Source organism: Sesamum indicum, linkage group LG2 (assembly GCF_000512975.1).
Source record: "Sesamum indicum cultivar Zhongzhi No. 13 linkage group LG2, S_indicum_v1.0, whole genome shotgun sequence".
NCBI lineage: Eukaryota > Viridiplantae > Streptophyta > Magnoliopsida > Lamiales > Pedaliaceae > Sesamum > Sesamum indicum.
Window position 1 is genome coordinate 1,057,807 of NC_026146.1, and position 17,550 is coordinate 1,075,356.

A 17,550-nucleotide genomic window follows, 5' to 3' on the forward strand; every position below is an offset into this window, starting at 1 on the left:
TTAACATGACCTAACAATTTGAAATAAATGACATTTGTGCTCAAGATGTCGAACAATTAAGACTAAATTCTTGGCAAGAACTTCCAAGCCAAGGGAACCCTAATGTTGATTCTTGATGTTGCACGAAATAAATAGCATTTGATATAATACATATTGAATAAATAATTTTATTTATTTTGCGTAAAAGTATCATTATAGTTCTCAATAAATACAAATAGGCTAGAAAACTCGAGTATCTCTGTTTTTACTAGAGAATCCAACCTCCTCCAAATGAGCAATGGATGGGGTATTTATACGCTTGGTTATATTATGGGAAAGTTGATTTATATTTCCTATCTTGCTTGCAATTCTTTTGGGTTGCACTAAAATTGGCAGCTTCATGAAGAGTAATCAATTATTAAAATTCCTTTGGCTATGAATTATGTCTTCTTTGATCATTGTCTCTCATGACCGTGATTGTCAGTAACCACAATCTATTGATGGTAACGACGTGAATCATACAGGCTATTAATGTTTAATGAACTAATTAATACTAGCTTGAGATCTTTCCGAATGCGCATTTCTCATCATGGAATTACATACAAATTATTTTTACTAGTATTGTTTTTGGTTATGCCACCTATATACGCTTAGGTGGGGTGATTGGCCGAACCCTACTCGTTTATTAATAAAATTATAAAGATACAAGTAAGTTTAAAGTGTAACGGAAATTGGCACAAATCACTAACTATAAATATAATATCTTTTACCTATCTTTTGGTGAAAATATATATGATTTTGTACTTGTTGAATGAATGTATCTAAATATATTTGGTGATTCATTTATAACACAACATGTGTGTGGTCTCACAAATAATTGATATTGCAGTGGAATAGTATCAATTGTGTGGTGAAAAGGACTGAAAGGGCCTATCTATGCCAATTCAATTTTGCTGCAACAACTTAAATAATTTTTCTCTCTTTTTTGCATGAGTGGTTCTGCCCAAATGAGATAATGCCTATAATGAAATAACAGCTGTGGGAATCAATTGGCTGAATTTGAAATGACAAGTGCTGAAACACAAAGTACAATTTGGCATTGATTGCTAATTATGCTTCTTTCACTCTCCACCTATATTCATTTCTTTTCAGTTTTTACACCCACCAATTAATTATTCAATTTAGAAGAAAAAAGTGTTTTTTGTTTATTCAATTTTTAATACAGTGATGGGGTGTGAGTTTGAATTTAAAATCTCATTTAGTTATATGTTCATGTTGAAAAATATTGTCAATTTTTAGATCCTCCAACAATTGGGATTCTATTGTCACAATATTTTCAAAGATCTTGCAGTAGGAGACAATGTGTATACTATACACACTAATTTGGCTTGCGACTTGAATAATTTTCGATATGCGATGTATTGTCTACTTTGATTTCGTATGAATCTCATAGTTTTGTAGAATTTTGGCGACAAACTTTTCGTTTGTAATCAATGTAGGACGTTTGCCTATATCGTCAGCCCCTTAAATGAGGGGATTGGGGCTCGATCATCATCCCACTGTGCAAGCCTCTCTATGAGGTTCATGGTTTTATATTAAAAAGATAACTCGAGTGGGAGAACAATGGACTTTGGAATTTATAAGCCGATAAGCTCAAACTTCTCATTTGCAACAAAATATATGATGCTGACCTACATTACACACACGAAACCCTTTATATATGCACATATATTGGTTGACCTAAACTAATTACTCTAGGCGTGCAAACATAATTAAGCATTTTTCAATCCATGAAAGGACGTGGCATCATTATGGAAAATTCAAGAATTAAAATGAGAAGAATTGTGTGAATGATGCTTTAACAATTCGTAATACTATGATTACTCCTTCATTTTTAATTTGTTTTTGACCAGAAAGTGATTCAAAGACAAGTAGAGGGCCCAAACTAGAGAAAGTACACTTTGAGAAGGTTGGCCATTTAAATGAAAAGCTTCCACTTGTGTATAAAGTTGGCACCCAACCATGCCATGTAAGTTTATTATTTTTTGCTTTTCCTCAACCCCCCCTTTTTTTTTTAAAATTTCATATGGTTTAGAGAAATTAAAGAACAAGGTAAATTATATATATATATATATATATATATAAAAGATAGGTAAAAAAATTAAATTTCTTTTACTTTTCGTAACTATCTTTTTTTAAAAAAATGTAAATACATTGACATATTTTAAATAATCATATAATTCATGTTGCAGAACGATATAAATTATTATGATACGGTTAAATATTGAACGAGTTATTATTTTTCTTGATTATTTCGATTTTAAAGTTAATATTTACGGACTCGAATTCAATTTGAGACGAAACTTTAATCCATTAATATATCAGCAGATGCATGTAGAATATTATTACCTGAATATGGAAGGAACTAATAACATGGAAATAATGAGAGATATCTATACGTGCCAAAAGTACAAAAACAGCACATTTGAGGGGCCAAAGTCCAATTTTTTCAATGTCTTTTCTTTAGTTTTTACTTGATCCATTAATCCATGCGCATGAGATATATATCATGTTAAAACAATTGAAACTATTGCTTTATTGATTCCTTTCTCCTCATTAATATAAACTCAAAATTTCAGTGGTCCCCATTAATTATATTCACACATATATATTACATATAGAGGGAATTTACTTCCTAAAATTAATATTTTAAGTGATCGGATGCATTAATAATTAATTCGTTCAAGATTTATATATCTTTTTTATTTATGAACATCACGTTTTTGTTCTGAAAAGACTCATCAGTAAAAGAAATAAAACATTGAGGACTATAAACTGTTCAAACTCCTCGTCTTTAATCGACGTGAGATGCTTGCGTACTCTAAACATGTTATTTTCAATTTATTCATCGTAGATCCGTATAAATAATGAGGGGATATGGACCATACAGTTGGATCCATCTATGGTTCATTAAGAGGAAAATGAAACATTCTTGTTGACATAATTTATAGGGCATGGCATGATCCATCCTCATAGGATGAAAAGGATGGTGGCCAATTTTTTTATTTTATTTTTTGAAAAATCCATTTAATAATTATAGAGACTTAATCATTCGTCTAATATGCAAAATTTATTGATATTATAATATATGTAAAAATACCATCTTGAGAAAAAACATGATTGACGTGAAAAATATTGATCGCAATATCATATATGGAGATAGGATTTCTTTTCGCGCTTATTTCAATTAAAATTTACTATATCAAAAAGTAAATAAAGAGCCACATTTTTTACTAAAATATATATTTCTACATATATGTCTTCGGTAATTATTTTTCTTTTGATTATATTAAATAATCTATTGAGGGTACGAAAGTAAATGTTGCAAGAGACGAGGAGAAAAAAAATTATACTTAAATTATAAAAAAATGTGTTTGAAAAAAAAAAACAAAAACAAGGTGAATTAATAATTTATTGGCAAATCCAATTGTTAGATATCCTATTATTTCTTTTTCTTGTGATTATAATGATTATGTTCATAACATGTAAATGTAAAAGGTTCTGTAATTTCATAATTAATGTTATTATGATGCTTATAATTCAATTCAATCCTTCGATCAACATAATGAAATCGAGACTTTCACGTTAATGCAACAACATGGTGTGGTTTATGGCTGGTTTTTTTTGTTTATAATCATGAGTTAGTCTAATTAAGAAAATTAAAAAAAAAAGTGTCGAATTTATCACGTAGTGATGAACATGAAGTTCTAAATATTTGAAAGAATTATGATTTTGAGTAGTACGAATATTTATCTATTTTTATGATAGTTGTTTATTAATAGCTGAATAAAAAAATTATTGGTTGATGATTATAGTCAATTTATATATATATATATATATACACATATCATACATACTCAAAATTTGAGTTGGAGACCTTTAAGAAGAGATTTTGAAATCTAAATCGTTGGGCTGTCTATTAAGGATCACTTGAGTTATGGTTGGTCGTGGATTCGAATTATCTTAAAAGAAATTACAAATTGAGATTATTTTTTTATTTTTTCTAAAAAAAATAATAAAAAAAAAGGAGAAGTGATAAAAAAATTTAAAAAAAGGTGTGATCTTATAATTGGATGCAGGTGATCTGGGCAGCAAAGAAAAAGGGGGGTGCCCAAATCAAAGGCCTAAAATATAGGACCATAGTTCCAAAACTCAGTTTCCAATGAAATCTCAAAGGACCAACATCCCTCTCCTCTCCTCTCCAAACCCCAAAAACCCACGACCACTCTCTTCTAAAACAAACACATTTCCTACATAAACAAATCAACTTTAACACTCCCCCTCCCCCCTATCCATCACTTTTTATTTTTAAAATAATAAAATATAGAAAATTAGTTTAATTAAGAGAAATTATCAGGTGCATCCACACATTTTGCAGTGGATATATACTCTCGATTTGGTCAAGTGGAAATTTTCCATTCATATTTTAATATATGTATAAATAGGAGGAGGAGGACCCAATAAGATGATTGATGGGTCCAAAGGGCCATTAATCAAAATGGTGTGCTTCAAAAATATCATGTGGGTTTTCTGCATTGTAAGGTCTAGGGGGAGCATCATACATTCTATTCTACCATCAACAAAAATATACAGAAAGAAATAGTAAAAAGGGTTTGAAGAGTGGCCTAAAAAGACTGATTTTTGGAAGGGAAGCAAAATACAAAGAATCCCATCATTCCAAAATCCCCTTTAAAAGAAGAGGAGAAAACAAGAAAATATGCGTGTGTGTGTGTGTGTGTGTTCATGGTAAAGAGTATGTGTATCTAGGGGAAAACAAATCCTCCACAAATTTCAATGACAAGTGAAGGAACAGAGTCAGTTGCTCGAGGAAGAAAAAGAGGGAATCAAGAAGAATCCAAAACACCACTCAAATCAAAAGACTTAACTCCTTTCCATTAATCCAAATGGCGGAAGAATGAAAGAATATGTAAAGGAGAGTGGACTTATTAGTTGTTTAGAGATGTGTCAAATGTTTATTACATACATACAAACCAATGAAACTCAATCCTAACATCATTAACTGCATTTGTTTCTCTTTTTGTTTCCACATAATGTTGTTTGAAGCACTAAAGTGTTTGTTTTTAGCAGAAAATGAGAGAGAGGTGAGGTCATGAGGATTTCATTCATGTCTCTCAATAGTCTCACTCTCTCTCTCTTTTGTAAGGGGAAAAGGGTTTTTCATTTTTGTTTTTGCCTTTTAATTTAAGTTTCTTTCTTCCTTTCTGCCCATTAAACTATGGAAAAATGGCAGATTACCAATCATCCTTTCCCCTCTATAGGAAACAACCATCATTGCTCCCAACAATCCTTTTCAACCTTAGAAACCTGAGCTTCTTCTAAAGATTTCATATTCCTCTCTTTCTCACTCTCTCCTTACCATTACAATTTAAGTAGCGCCACTCTTTATAACCTTTTCTGCCTCTCCCCTTTGGAACTGTCAAACTTCATTTTCTATGATGGATCCTTCCTCCACAAACTCTGTCAATGGCTTCTACAATTTCCTGACTCGAGGGATTGATGATCTTGAACGCCTGTTTCTGTCTAATAACTTCATGTCTGTTCAGTTCCTCCAGAGAGTCTTGTCCCTTTTGAGATCTTCCCACAGTCAGTTGACCCTTTTGGTTCAGAAACTCCACTTGCCTGTTGGTGAAAAATGGCTTGATGAGTACATGGATGAGAGTTCCAAGCTTTGGGAAGTTTGCCAAATCCTTAAAACTGGCATATCAGGCATGGAGAACTACTACTCTGCAGGCCTCAACATAACTTCCTCTCTTGATGCCCATCGCCATTTGAGTCCACAGCTTTCTCGTCAGGTAAACCAACACACACACACACACACACATACACACACTGTCATAGCCATCAAGATTCACTGATAGATAAAGATCAGGCTTTTTTTCTTGCTTTTTAAGTTTTTCTGTTTGTTCAGTTCTTAATGGGATTCTTGATAAAATAAAACAGGTGATTCGGGCTATATCAGGATGCAGAAGAGAGGCCGTGGGGCTGGAGGAGGAAAACAGGTCCCTGATGGAGACAAGAATTGAGCCCCTCTCTCTGAAATTTGATGAGACAGTCTCCATTGAATCCAAGTTGAATGGATTCAATGGGTTCAGGGGAGTGCTCTATGCAATGAGAAACGTCAGTTCACTTCTACTGATGATTTTGCTCTATGGCTTAGTTTTCTGCTGGCCCGAGTCAAATTCTCCAAGAAATGGATATGAAGGGTGCCTGTTCTTTGGATCAGCCTTCATGATCTCAACAGCCAGGCTGCAGCAGAGGGTGGCATCTGAGATCAATCAAATAACTGGCCGGCCCGGAGTCCTTCTGTATGAGTTTAGGAGATCAAAAGCTGCCCTGGATGAGCTGAGAGGAGAGCTGGAGAGGAAGTGCTCACAGGGGATCTTGGAGTGGGAATCAGAAGTTGGGATAAGAGAAAGAGTGGAAAGCTTGAAGGGTTGCTTTGGAATTTTGAGGGCAGGAACTGAGAACATAATTGGACAGCTTGATGATTTTTTTGATGAAATTGTTGAAGGAAGGAAAAAGCTCTTGGATTTCTGCAGTCACAGGTAGAGAAAGTAGGAGCCTTTTAATTCAAGAAATGGCCCGAAAAAACCAAAAAAGAAATACAATTCTAGGGAATATCAGTAGTTGGTTGCTTGTAACTTATTTCATCCTTAGTCTTTTCTTCTTCCTATCTCTCTTTTGAGCCATTTTTCATCCACCCCTCTTGTGGATTCTAAGTATGGGGGGCACAGTATATACCTTTCTTTTCCAAGAACCCAAAGGAGGAAATTTTCACAAGTAACAAATAATGCAGCAAAAAAAACATGGTTTTCAGGTAATGAAGTATGAGAATCCAATGGCCACCATAAAAATAAATGCAAATTAGTAAAAAGGAGACATGACACGACAAGAACAAGCTGTAATGCAGAAGAAACAGATTTCAGGCAAGCACAAAACAAGTACCCCTCTGTTTCTGTTTCGGTTTTCCATAAAAAGAAAGCAGAGAAAAAATAAAAAAGAAAGAATGGAAACTTCTTTCTTGTTATTCAAACAGAGGGAGGGAGAGACAAAAGGTCAAATCTTGAAAATTCATTCATATCTTTATGAAGTTATTTTATTGCATTATTTTACTACCACACAAGTCACCCCTCTTTCTGCCACTTCTTGAGTATTTACTTGACTTTGGCAAACATTAACTGATGATTCCAGAAGAATAAAAATGATGAGAATGGAGGCCTTAGGACAGAAAGACTGTTGGGATTCCTGTTCTTGGCTTTAATGTCAAAAGCAAGTGCAATTTTTGCACTCTGGAAAGCTTTTGTCTGTTTCAGTCCCCCCTGAATCTGATGATGAAAATTTTCTCAACTCAAAGAACCCATCTCTCATCCTCTCTCTCTGTCACACACAGACACACATACCCACATACAGAGACAGAACTATACAACACACGTACATCAATTCCAAGATGATTTTATTCTCTTGGTTGCCGTTTGCTTTCCACTTTTTGGGTTGGACTGCAGGGGGCAAAAAATAATACTGTTACAATAATATTTAACAATTTATAGACACCCAATCTCTCCACCTGCTAACTGGATGTCATGCTTTTATTCCCTTGCCAGAAATTCATGCGCTGCCTGCCTTAAGGGGTTTTCATGAATACGATTACTTGATGGAGGAGGAATAAAGACATGCAAAACTGTAAATAATGCTTGCTGCTGCTGGTTTTGGCAACAATTTTCTTTTCCAACTTACCCTGTTTAAGACCATTTTTAAGGATACATCTAGATATATTCATACTTTGTCACGCATACTATAAGAAACTGTCGTCCCAGAATAATAATATGTGAGCAGGATCTCATTGTAACTTCCTTTTTAAGCCACGCTCAACAGTCAAAGAATTCAAAATCAGACCAAACAGACCTGGGAGTTTAATGCAGAAAAATTCAGAGAACCAATCCGCATTCACTGCTAGATGTCAAGCTCAAATGCTGAAAGTTGATGGTCAAGTTAAACAAAGAGATTTTAGCCACTAATAGCTGATTTTTAACATAATTCACTATTCAATTTTGGACTATAGGAACACATCTTTTCATTGCCCATCTGCCCATTTTTCATTCACTAGACATGCTGAACACAGATGAAGTAAAAGAGAAGAAATTGGAGTTACATAACACAAACATCAGACATAGCTACAATGGACCAAACAGGACATCGCCTTAACGTTGAGGGATTCTCCGGAGCCAAGATCATAATGTTAGACCATTACCAGATCCTTGTGAATATGATTAACATAAATATTTATTCGGAAAGCAATCCGTAGCCAAGATCATAATATTAGACAATTTGCACTCTCCATTTTCAGGCTATTACCAGCAAGAATTCATGTTGATTAAATGTAGTGTAGTGCAACTTTTCTCCAGAATCTGCAGCTACACAACCTTATCAGTGTACAGCGAATTGCCTGACGAGAGAAGCAGACAAATTACCAAAGGACCATTAAAAGAAGGAGTGTAGATGACAATCGCCATTCACCTGGATTAGCATTCACATAAGCATGTTCAGACATCTTAAAGGTTAAAGTAGAAATTCTCAGTTGTGCTCTCAAATCAAGAACATAAGCAACTTCATCTAAAATTTTTCCGATCCCAGGAACTGGTTTCTACGTCGACTTTTGACTTGACGAATTAGGTCTAGCCACTCAAGTACATATCCTCCCAAAGTTCCAATCTTGAATCCTTTTTTTTTTCACTCTTTCGTCCTCTTAACTGGTGCAGAAAATCAGAATACATCAACTTCTAAAACTCTCATAATGCTCAAGCAAAACATATCTACTGAATTCTTAACAATAGACATATTCATAGCACAATCAAGAATAGCAAGAACGGCAAGTTTAAGCAATATAGACAAGCACACAAAAGTAAGAAACTGGTATAAGCTACAAAACCTGCTACTACATAACTCAAGAACAACAAATTAACGGAAATCACGAACAAAAAAGAAATAATTTTTCATCACATAAGTTAGTGATACATATGTACAAACAGACAAGTGATTCTGTTTACATTTAAACAAGATATCTCAAGGGTATGAATAGCAGCAGCAGAAACAGCGGCAGCAGCGTCTAAAGCAGCTACAATAAAAGTATCGAAATGGGCTTCCGCGATTTCCATGGTTTGAGGCAGCTGATGAAGAATTGCGGGCTGCCGACGGAATTTCCATTGAACTGCTCTGCTGATAGCTAGTGTGCGCGTGAGAGAGAGACGATCAACCAATTTACATTTTACACACAGCTAAAGTCGCAAAAAAGTAGGAAAAACGTGTTTAAGATAAAAAGACGTCCACTACCTTATGCGATTAGCATCCTTCTTTTACCTTAAATCGTTATCCTGAGTAGAAGTGTGTAAATAAATTAATATAGATAATGGGTTTTATTATTTAAAATTAACATAATTAAGTTCTAGTAATCACTATAGATCCCAACAAGCAAACTAGTAGCTTAACCTATTCAAATTTCTGATTATTTTCTGTGTTCTAAAAAATGAAGCAAATTATCACCTTATCTAAATATTAATAGGGGGTAACTTGTTTCATTTTTTAAAATACAGAGGGTATTTTGCTAATTCTTTTTTTACAATGGGGTATTTGCTCATTTTATATATTATAGGGGAGTAAATTGCATTTCCATAAGGATAAATTACAATAAATTTTTATGAGATTTATTTTAATTATAAATACATTCTTATTGTTTGAAAAATCTCAAATATCCTAGCATATTCTGAGCTGTCACAACTGAATATTTATTAAAGGATTTATTATTTAAAAAAATATTTATAATTTTTAAATAATAAGAGAATATTTATAACTATACGGAATTTCAAAAGTTGGTTGTAATTTATCTATCTATAAATAGATGGATCCCACCATTAGGACTATCTAACAAACAAAGACTAGCACCTATTTATCATTATACATTACTAATTATTCATACTTTTAAAAGTTTATTATTTTAAACTTATCAATTATCCAGAAAAAGTATAGTAGTCATTTAAGAAGTGTAGGTATGTCCAAATATAGTTTGTATTACATGTCTAAACTAGTTATACTTGTCACAACACTATAAATTGGGATTATTTGACTATATTAAAAATTAAAACTGAATGATTTTGTTTATTAAAATTATTAGAATAATATAAATTGATGTTGTACACATACGTGTATTGTATACATTTTTACTTTTAAAATATATCTTTGAAAAACAAAAATACATGACAATCACTCGTTGGGACATCAACTGTAACATCAATGTACAATACAAAATTATAATAAGAGATCCAAACAAGTATTGCCAGGTCGAATCTTGTGCAATGGTAAAAGTCGGCAAACTTGATTTCGAGGGTGTTTGGGCGGGCTCATCAACTTAAAAGCTTTAAAATAAGATGTTAGGAGCTTAAAAGCTCTTAAAAAAAGGATAAGGAGGTGTCAATTTATTTCTGAAATCTTAACAAGTTCCTTCAAATTAATTACAAATTTGTCATTACTAATATCTTGTAAGTTTTATAATTTTATTTTGAAAATAAATTATAAAATCTTATAAATAAGTTTAGGCAAACACCCCCTTACCCTTGAGCCTAATGTAGAAACTAGTAGAATGATTGCTCATGCATGAAACTAGCACAGCAGACAAGATTTGCAGGGTGTTGAGAACTATCATCTCCAAGCTACTATGTTGAATTCTTGACAAGAATGACATCATTGTGCTATTTTTGGCCCACAAGATCCCAATAGTTCAGTCTATTTCTTATTATTTTGAACATCAACTGTAAGTAGACAAAAGCATTGAATGAGGATTGGCAATTAATGCACAACCATTTCATGTGTGTTAGTATGTCAGCAAGTGGTTTTCCAGTCAAAAGGATCTGAATGAGTATTTGTATGTGCAGATTGTAGAGGCATGCAGTGACAAAACCTGAAAGTTTGTGAGTTTGCAATCATGGAGAAACCTTGCTTTCACATTGTTGTGATCATATTACTCAATTGTTTTTCAGTTTGCTGTTTTGGCCAAGCACATCTCAATTTAACCTCAGATGAAGAAGCCCTTCTCGCCTTCAAATCAAGAATCACTTCTGATCCTTTGAACATATTGGCAAGCAACTGGTCCATCACCAGCCCGTCTTCCGTTTGTAGCTGGATTGGTGTTTCTTGTGGTGTCAAAGAGAGAATCGTAGCGTTGAACCTGTCTCATTTGAGCCTTGGAGGCACCATCCATCCACATCTTGGAAACTTGACGTTTCTTACCTCTCTGGACCTTAGCCTCAACAGGTTCACGGGGCACGTGCCTGATGAATTGGCTCGTTTGCGTAGATTAAAAGGCATAAACCTGGGATTCAACAATTTCACAGGCGATGTGCCCTCGTGCCTTGGTTCCATGACAAAACTCGAGAACGTTTTTCTGAGAAACAATAGTTTTACGGGTGCTATACCGAATCTGTTAAACCTTTCAAAGCTGGTGACATTGGTGTTGTCATACAATTCTATCCATGGAAATATTCCGAAAGAGATAGGTAATATTTCCAACCTGGAATCCTTGGACTTGAAGTATAACAAGTTGACAGGATCAATACCATCTTCCATCTTCAATCTTTCGTACCTGGAAAAATTTGATCTCACAAATAATAGCCTGTCAGGCCCGATTCCAATGGACATGTGTGATAATCTTCCTAGGCTCAGAGGAGTCTCTTTCTCCTTGAATCAACTTTCTGGACCGATCCCATCAAGCATATCCAAGTGCAGGGCTCTCCAGCAATTATCGCTGTCGTTTAATCAATTCAGTGGTAGCATACCAAAAGGGATTGGCGAGCTGACGATGCTGAAGAACTTATACTTAGGGGCAAACAACTTTCAAGGTATGATTTCTTATTTAATCAGGATGTTCATATCAAATATAATTCCTGCTTTGGGGGCTACTTTGCAGGAGCTATTCCACAGGAGATAGGTAATCTCTCCAACTTAGAGATATTCAGCATGAGGAGAAGCTCATTGACAGGGAAACTTCCTTCATTTGTCTTCAACATATCGTCTCTCAAACAGATTGATCTTTCATACAATCGCCTGTCAGGAAGCCTTCCACCGGACATTCATCACAATCTCCCGAATCTTGAGCAGCTTTTTCTTCAATCAAATCAACTTACTGGCCAAATCTTCTCTAGCTTACTTGACTGCAAGAAGCTTTGGCTTCTGCAATTGAACGACAATCAGTTCACCAGTACCATACCAAAACAAGTTGGGAACATGACTCAGCTCAAAATTCTATATTTAGTGAAAAACAACATGACAGGTATGTCTTAGGCCTTCGCAGATAGCTGCATTATTAGTTAATACAAAAGTAGCTTCTTTTCTGTCTTAATCTCGTATGTATTTGTAGCCTTAACGATATGCGAATGGCCAAATTTCTACTGCAGGTGAAATACCCTCTGAGCTTGGTAATCTTAACCTTGAGAGACTTGCAGTGGATGCTAATAAATTCTTTGGCTCCGTCCCTTATTCCATTTTCAATATCTCAATGCTGATTGAGTTGGGACTTGGTTTCAACCGTTTTACTGGCCAACTTCCAGCAAACATGGGCTATTCACTTCCCAATCTTGAGTTTCTGTATCTAACTGAGAACAGCTTCAGTGGACCTATACCACGTTCAATCAGCAACGCTTCTAAATTGTCTGTCATAGACATGGGCAGCAACTCATTTACAGGCCCTCTACCAGATTTCAGCAATCTAAGGCTTGTTCAGCGGCTCATTATCCCTGGAAACAATTTAACAGGGGAAGCTCCTGATCAGGAATTGAGATTTTTCTCTTCATTACAGAATTGCCGAAATTTGCAAATGTTGGAACTATCATCAAACCAATTAAATGGTATCCTTCCACGTTCAGTTGGGAATTTGTCCACTTCGATTCAGATGTTCAGAGCAATCGGATGCAAAATCAAGGGCTCTATACCTGCTGAGATTGGAAATTTGAGCAGCCTGAAGTCTTTATATTTAGATCACAATGAGTTAACAGGTTCCATCCCTCGAGAACTAGGGAAGCTAAAGCAGGTTGAACTTGTGACTCTGGATCATAACAGATTGGAAGGGCAAATCCCGACCGGTCTTTGCCAAATAAGTAGATTGGGAGAATTGTACTTGAGTGGTAACGTGCTCAACGGTACAATTCCTGCATGCTTGGGTGAGCTAAAATCCCTCAGAAGAATCTTGTTAGACTCTAATAGATTGACTTCCTCAGTGCCAAACTTATGGAACCTTACTGATGTTTGGGCTCTGAACTTGTCCACTAATTTGTTAAGTGGGCAGATACCATCAGACATTGAAAACTTGAAGGCCCTTATATATCTTGACTTGTCCCGAAATAGATTTTCAGGTGACATTCCAAGCTCTATTGGCAGCATAGATTCATTGGTCACTCTATCTTTTGCTCACAATAACCTTCAAGGAACCATTCCTCAGTCTCTGGGAGGCTTAAGAGGCCTGGAATCTTTGGACCTTTCTAATAATAATCTCTCGGGGTCGATCCCAAGGTCATTGGAAGCACTCACCAGTCTCCAATATTTTGATGTGTCCCATAACGGACTAGCAGGAGAAGTTCCAAGTGGAGGCCGTTTCGCAAACTTTACAGCAGGATCCTTCAAACAGAACAATGCACTTTGTGGTCCAGCTCGATTCCAAGTGCCGCAATGCAAGGTCCCAACTGTTAAAAGATCTAGCTCAAAACACATTTCTTTGATCAAATACATCGCGGCACCCATCATATTAGCTATATCTGCAGTGGCTGTTACTCTCTGGTTGTTACGAATGCGAAAGTTGAGCACAAAACAACTCCATGTTGAGATTTCACCACCTCTAGCCTGGAGAAGGGTTTCTTATCAAGAACTTCAGCGAGCAACAGAAGACTTCAGTGCAATCAACTCACTTGGGAGTGGAAGCTTTGGTTCAGTATTTAAAGGGACCCTCTCTGATGGCTTAGATGTGGCTGTCAAAGTCTTTAACATACGGTTAGAACGTGCAGTCAAGAGCTTTGACATTGAGTGTGAGATACTAAGCACCGTTCGTCACAGGAATCTGGTTGGAGTCATCAGCTGTTGCAGCAACACAGATTTCAAAGCATTAGTCCTCGAACATATGCCTAATGGGAGCCTGGAGAAATGGTTATATTCCCACGACTACTGTTTGGATTTGCTGCAAAGATTAAACATAGCACTGGATGTTGCGGTAGCTCTAGAGTATCTGCATCATAGCAATGCATTCCCCATTGTTCACAGCGACCTAAAACCCAGCAACGTGCTGCTCGATGCAGATATGACTGCACATGTAGGCGATTTTGGAATTGCCAAACTCTTTGGAGAAGGAGAGAATTTGATTCAGACCATCACCTTGGCAACGATTGGCTACATGGCACCAGGTGAGAATTTTCTTACCTTCTTGTTATATTTTTCGAAAAACTGAATAATTTGAACTCATCAAATAGTGAAGGTATAATTTCAAAATCTCTGAACAGAATATGGATCAGAAGGGAGAGTGTCGACAAGTGGAGACGTTTATAGCTACGGTATAGTGCTGCTGGAGATGTTTACAAGGAAGAAGCCAACAGACGATATGTTCACTGAGGAACTGAGCTTGAAGCATTGGGTGGGAAGAGGATTACAAGAAAATGCAGTGACTGAAGTTGTGGCCCCTGGTTTGCTAGCAAGACAAGATCAGTATTTCTCTGCAAAGGAGCAATGTGTTCTGTCTATTTTCAGGCTGGCAATGGAGTGTTTAGCTATATCACCTGAGGAGAGAATCAACATGATAGAAATGGTGGCGGCTCTAAAAAAGATCAGAGCCACATTGATAGCAAGCTCCAGAAGGCTCCAACAATAATAGGCTTCCGTGTTGTGTCCCAGGGGACAACTTAACGGTTCGGACACAAAACTTCCATATGGATGATTTCATCTTCAATCTTTGGATATGTGCATTGTTGGGTGCTTGAGTGTTAAAAATTTTAATAATTACGAATTATTCTCTTAATTATGTAAAAAATTTCATGAACTTCACATATAGGTTTTATATGAACCTAAAAATCTAAATGAGAAAAGAAATAAAAAATAAATCAAAATACAACTATAAAAGAACCATTTTATTGGAACAACTTTTTTTTAATTTTGTAACGGCTAGGCCTATTGCGGCTAAATGAGGCGTTACAAAGTATTTGTAACAGCGGTTGTAACGGTCCACTGTAACCGTTACAAAACTAGTAACATGAAAAAAAAATTAAGTTGGAATGGCTTTTGTAACTATTAGGTTGGATTTCATATAAATGCTATTGTAATGGCCTTTATAATACAATTAGGTATGATTTTGCTAGATATTTGAAACAATTTAATGCTCTTTGTAACTATTTTGTATTATATTTTTATTTATTTTTGGCACTGCATTTAGCCGTTTTTTTTCACTTATTTTATAACGTTTTCTGGAATAGCCTGTAACTGTTTTTGACACATTATTTGTAACAGCATGACGATTTTATATTTTATTGGTATATTACAAAAGCTGTTACAAATGCAGTTACAAAATTTATTATTTTTAATTTATTTTAATATTTAATTTATTTAATATATTTTAAATTTTATTTCTATAAAATTAAATAAATAAATTTATATAAAACACACATAATATAATAAAAGAAGTAATAATTCAATTACAAATACTAAAATATTATTACAAAATTGTATTTTTATAAAATATCGAAAAAAAAATCCTAATCTAAATTATTATCTCCAGCGGCCGCGCGTTAGTCATCGTTGTCGGCTATTGGGGAATCAGCTGGAGACTCGGGCGCTAGATAATCGGGCCAGTTGAGATCGATGCTTTTGATGTAGCGCTCGAGTGCCAACACCCGATCATCTATGTCGGGGCGTTGCGGCTGTGATGAGGGCGAGGGAGTAGTCGACTGGGTCGCCTAGGATGGTCCAGCAATTAAGTGGTGGGCCTCAGAGCCGAGACCAAATATTCGACCCCTCTTCCGGCCACCCGCTACAAACATCCAAACCTGTTGCTCACCCGGGGCCACGAAGCCTTGAGAGAACAATGTAGGCTCTTCATTGTTGTTCTGTTGTTTTTGGCGTTCCTTCATTATTTTCAAGAACATCTCCTGCGAACATGTTAAAGAATTAAATAAAAATAATAATACAAAATTAAAAGAATAAATTATGTATTTTTTTTAATTACTTATTGCAACCTCCTCGCCCTCATGCCATTCCACTGGCTGTTCTCTTTTTTTTTTTGTTGTAAACCTTCTCGAACACCTCCATCTGAGTTATGGGGTGTCCATGTTGTTCCTCTTCAAAAATTAATTTAAAAAATAATTAGAAATAAAAAAAATAAATAAAATGATAATATGATTTGAAATACTTACCATCTTTCACATGTGGGCCCCAACGCATGACGACCCCCTGCGGTAGACGATCACAGTTGCTTTCGGGTTTGCTGCCCGATTGACCTAATTTTTGACCGACTGTACTTGGAATTCTAGACTCAACCAGAACTTTAGGAGCTGGCGCCAGATCTCCTCAGCCAGCCACAGCGGTCGGGCCAACTGGTTCTGTGCGTTAGCAAAACATTTCCACAGGAACTTCCCCACCTGCAACTTGATGAGTTTGAACATTATCTCATCTTTGCAGTCCCACCAATACGAGTTTGACAAATAAAAAAAAATATAATTATTTGATCAAAAAATATAAATTTCAATTAAAAATAAATAATATTAAACTTACCTTCAGCTTCTGGAACCAGAATAGCTCGTGCTCCTGTGGTATCTATGATATGTTGGCCCAGGAATGCGAATAATGCTCTTTGACAGCATTATTGTCGGCTGTGTGAAAATTGCTGTTGGACCTAAAAATAATAATTAAATATTAAAATCAATTAACTAAATTATTATACGTACCTTGGAGAAAAATTACAATTTCAATCCCATAACTTATGCCTTTGCGATTTTGGTCCCATTGTTTGATCCCTCACCACATTTAGTCCCACAAATCTTAAAAAATATGTAATTTTAGTCCATGTAAATTGCTTTTTCAGTTTTAACCTCCTTAAAGTAATCAAATATTTAACATCTCTTTTTTTCCATTTCTCTAGAAAAAAAAAATTAAGAAAGATGTACATATATAAATAATTTCCAAATTGGTTTGTTTTAAATGAATCTAAATAAGGTATAAAGATTAATATTAAAAGCACCACATACGCATCGAATGCAACATAAGAATATTAAGAAAAAATAGCAAATTTGATATAAATATAGAAGTTTGTAAATACAATTGTAATTTAAACAAAGATAGAAGTTAAGAGAAATTTTAATAAAATTCTCTTAAGCTTGTGCAGTAATTAAAAACATTCTTAAGAGATTCCTTCTACACCACACCATTAAAATTAATTGTTATCGTCCATTAAATGAGGCCAAATGCATAAATATTAGG

The 17,550-nt window shown here is 35.1% G+C and overlaps 2 protein-coding genes across 2 annotated transcripts; both read left to right on the forward strand.

Annotated features, from left to right (window-relative positions):
• On the forward strand, positions 5,077 to 6,756 carry LOC105176355. The gene is made up of 2 exons (XM_011099130.2): positions 5,077 to 5,852; positions 6,001 to 6,756. The coding sequence occupies exons 1-2, from the start codon at positions 5,493 to 5,495 to the stop codon at positions 6,607 to 6,609; spliced, it is 969 nt and encodes a 322-aa protein (XP_011097432.1). The 5' UTR covers positions 5,077 to 5,492; the 3' UTR covers positions 6,610 to 6,756.
• LOC105177666 (probable LRR receptor-like serine/threonine-protein kinase At3g47570) lies at positions 11,003 to 14,995 on the forward strand. Its single transcript, XM_011100893.2, has 4 exons — positions 11,003 to 11,945; positions 12,014 to 12,376; positions 12,501 to 14,492; positions 14,589 to 14,995. Exons 1-4 carry the CDS (start codon positions 11,033 to 11,035, stop codon positions 14,951 to 14,953), a joined length of 3,633 nt encoding a protein of 1,210 aa, XP_011099195.1. The 5' UTR covers positions 11,003 to 11,032; the 3' UTR covers positions 14,954 to 14,995.

What these genes read in the sequence shown, in the direction of transcription:
- LOC105176355 (XM_011099130.2), top strand. Translation starts at nt 5,493, where the DNA reads ATGATGGATCCTTCCTCCACAAACTCTGTCAATGGCTTCTACAATTTC. An exon ending in GTCCACAGCTTTCTCGTCAG is followed by an intron (nt 5,853 to 6,000) that starts GTAAACCAACAC and finishes AAAATAAAACAG; the next exon opens with GTGATTCGGGCTATATCAGG.
- LOC105177666 (XM_011100893.2), top strand. Translation starts at nt 11,033, where the DNA reads ATGGAGAAACCTTGCTTTCACATTGTTGTGATCATATTACTCAATTGT. An exon ending in AGTGAAAAACAACATGACAG is followed by an intron (nt 12,377 to 12,500) that starts GTATGTCTTAGG and finishes TTTCTACTGCAG; the next exon opens with GTGAAATACCCTCTGAGCTT. An exon ending in GATTGGCTACATGGCACCAG is followed by an intron (nt 14,493 to 14,588) that starts GTGAGAATTTTC and finishes ATCTCTGAACAG; the next exon opens with AATATGGATCAGAAGGGAGA.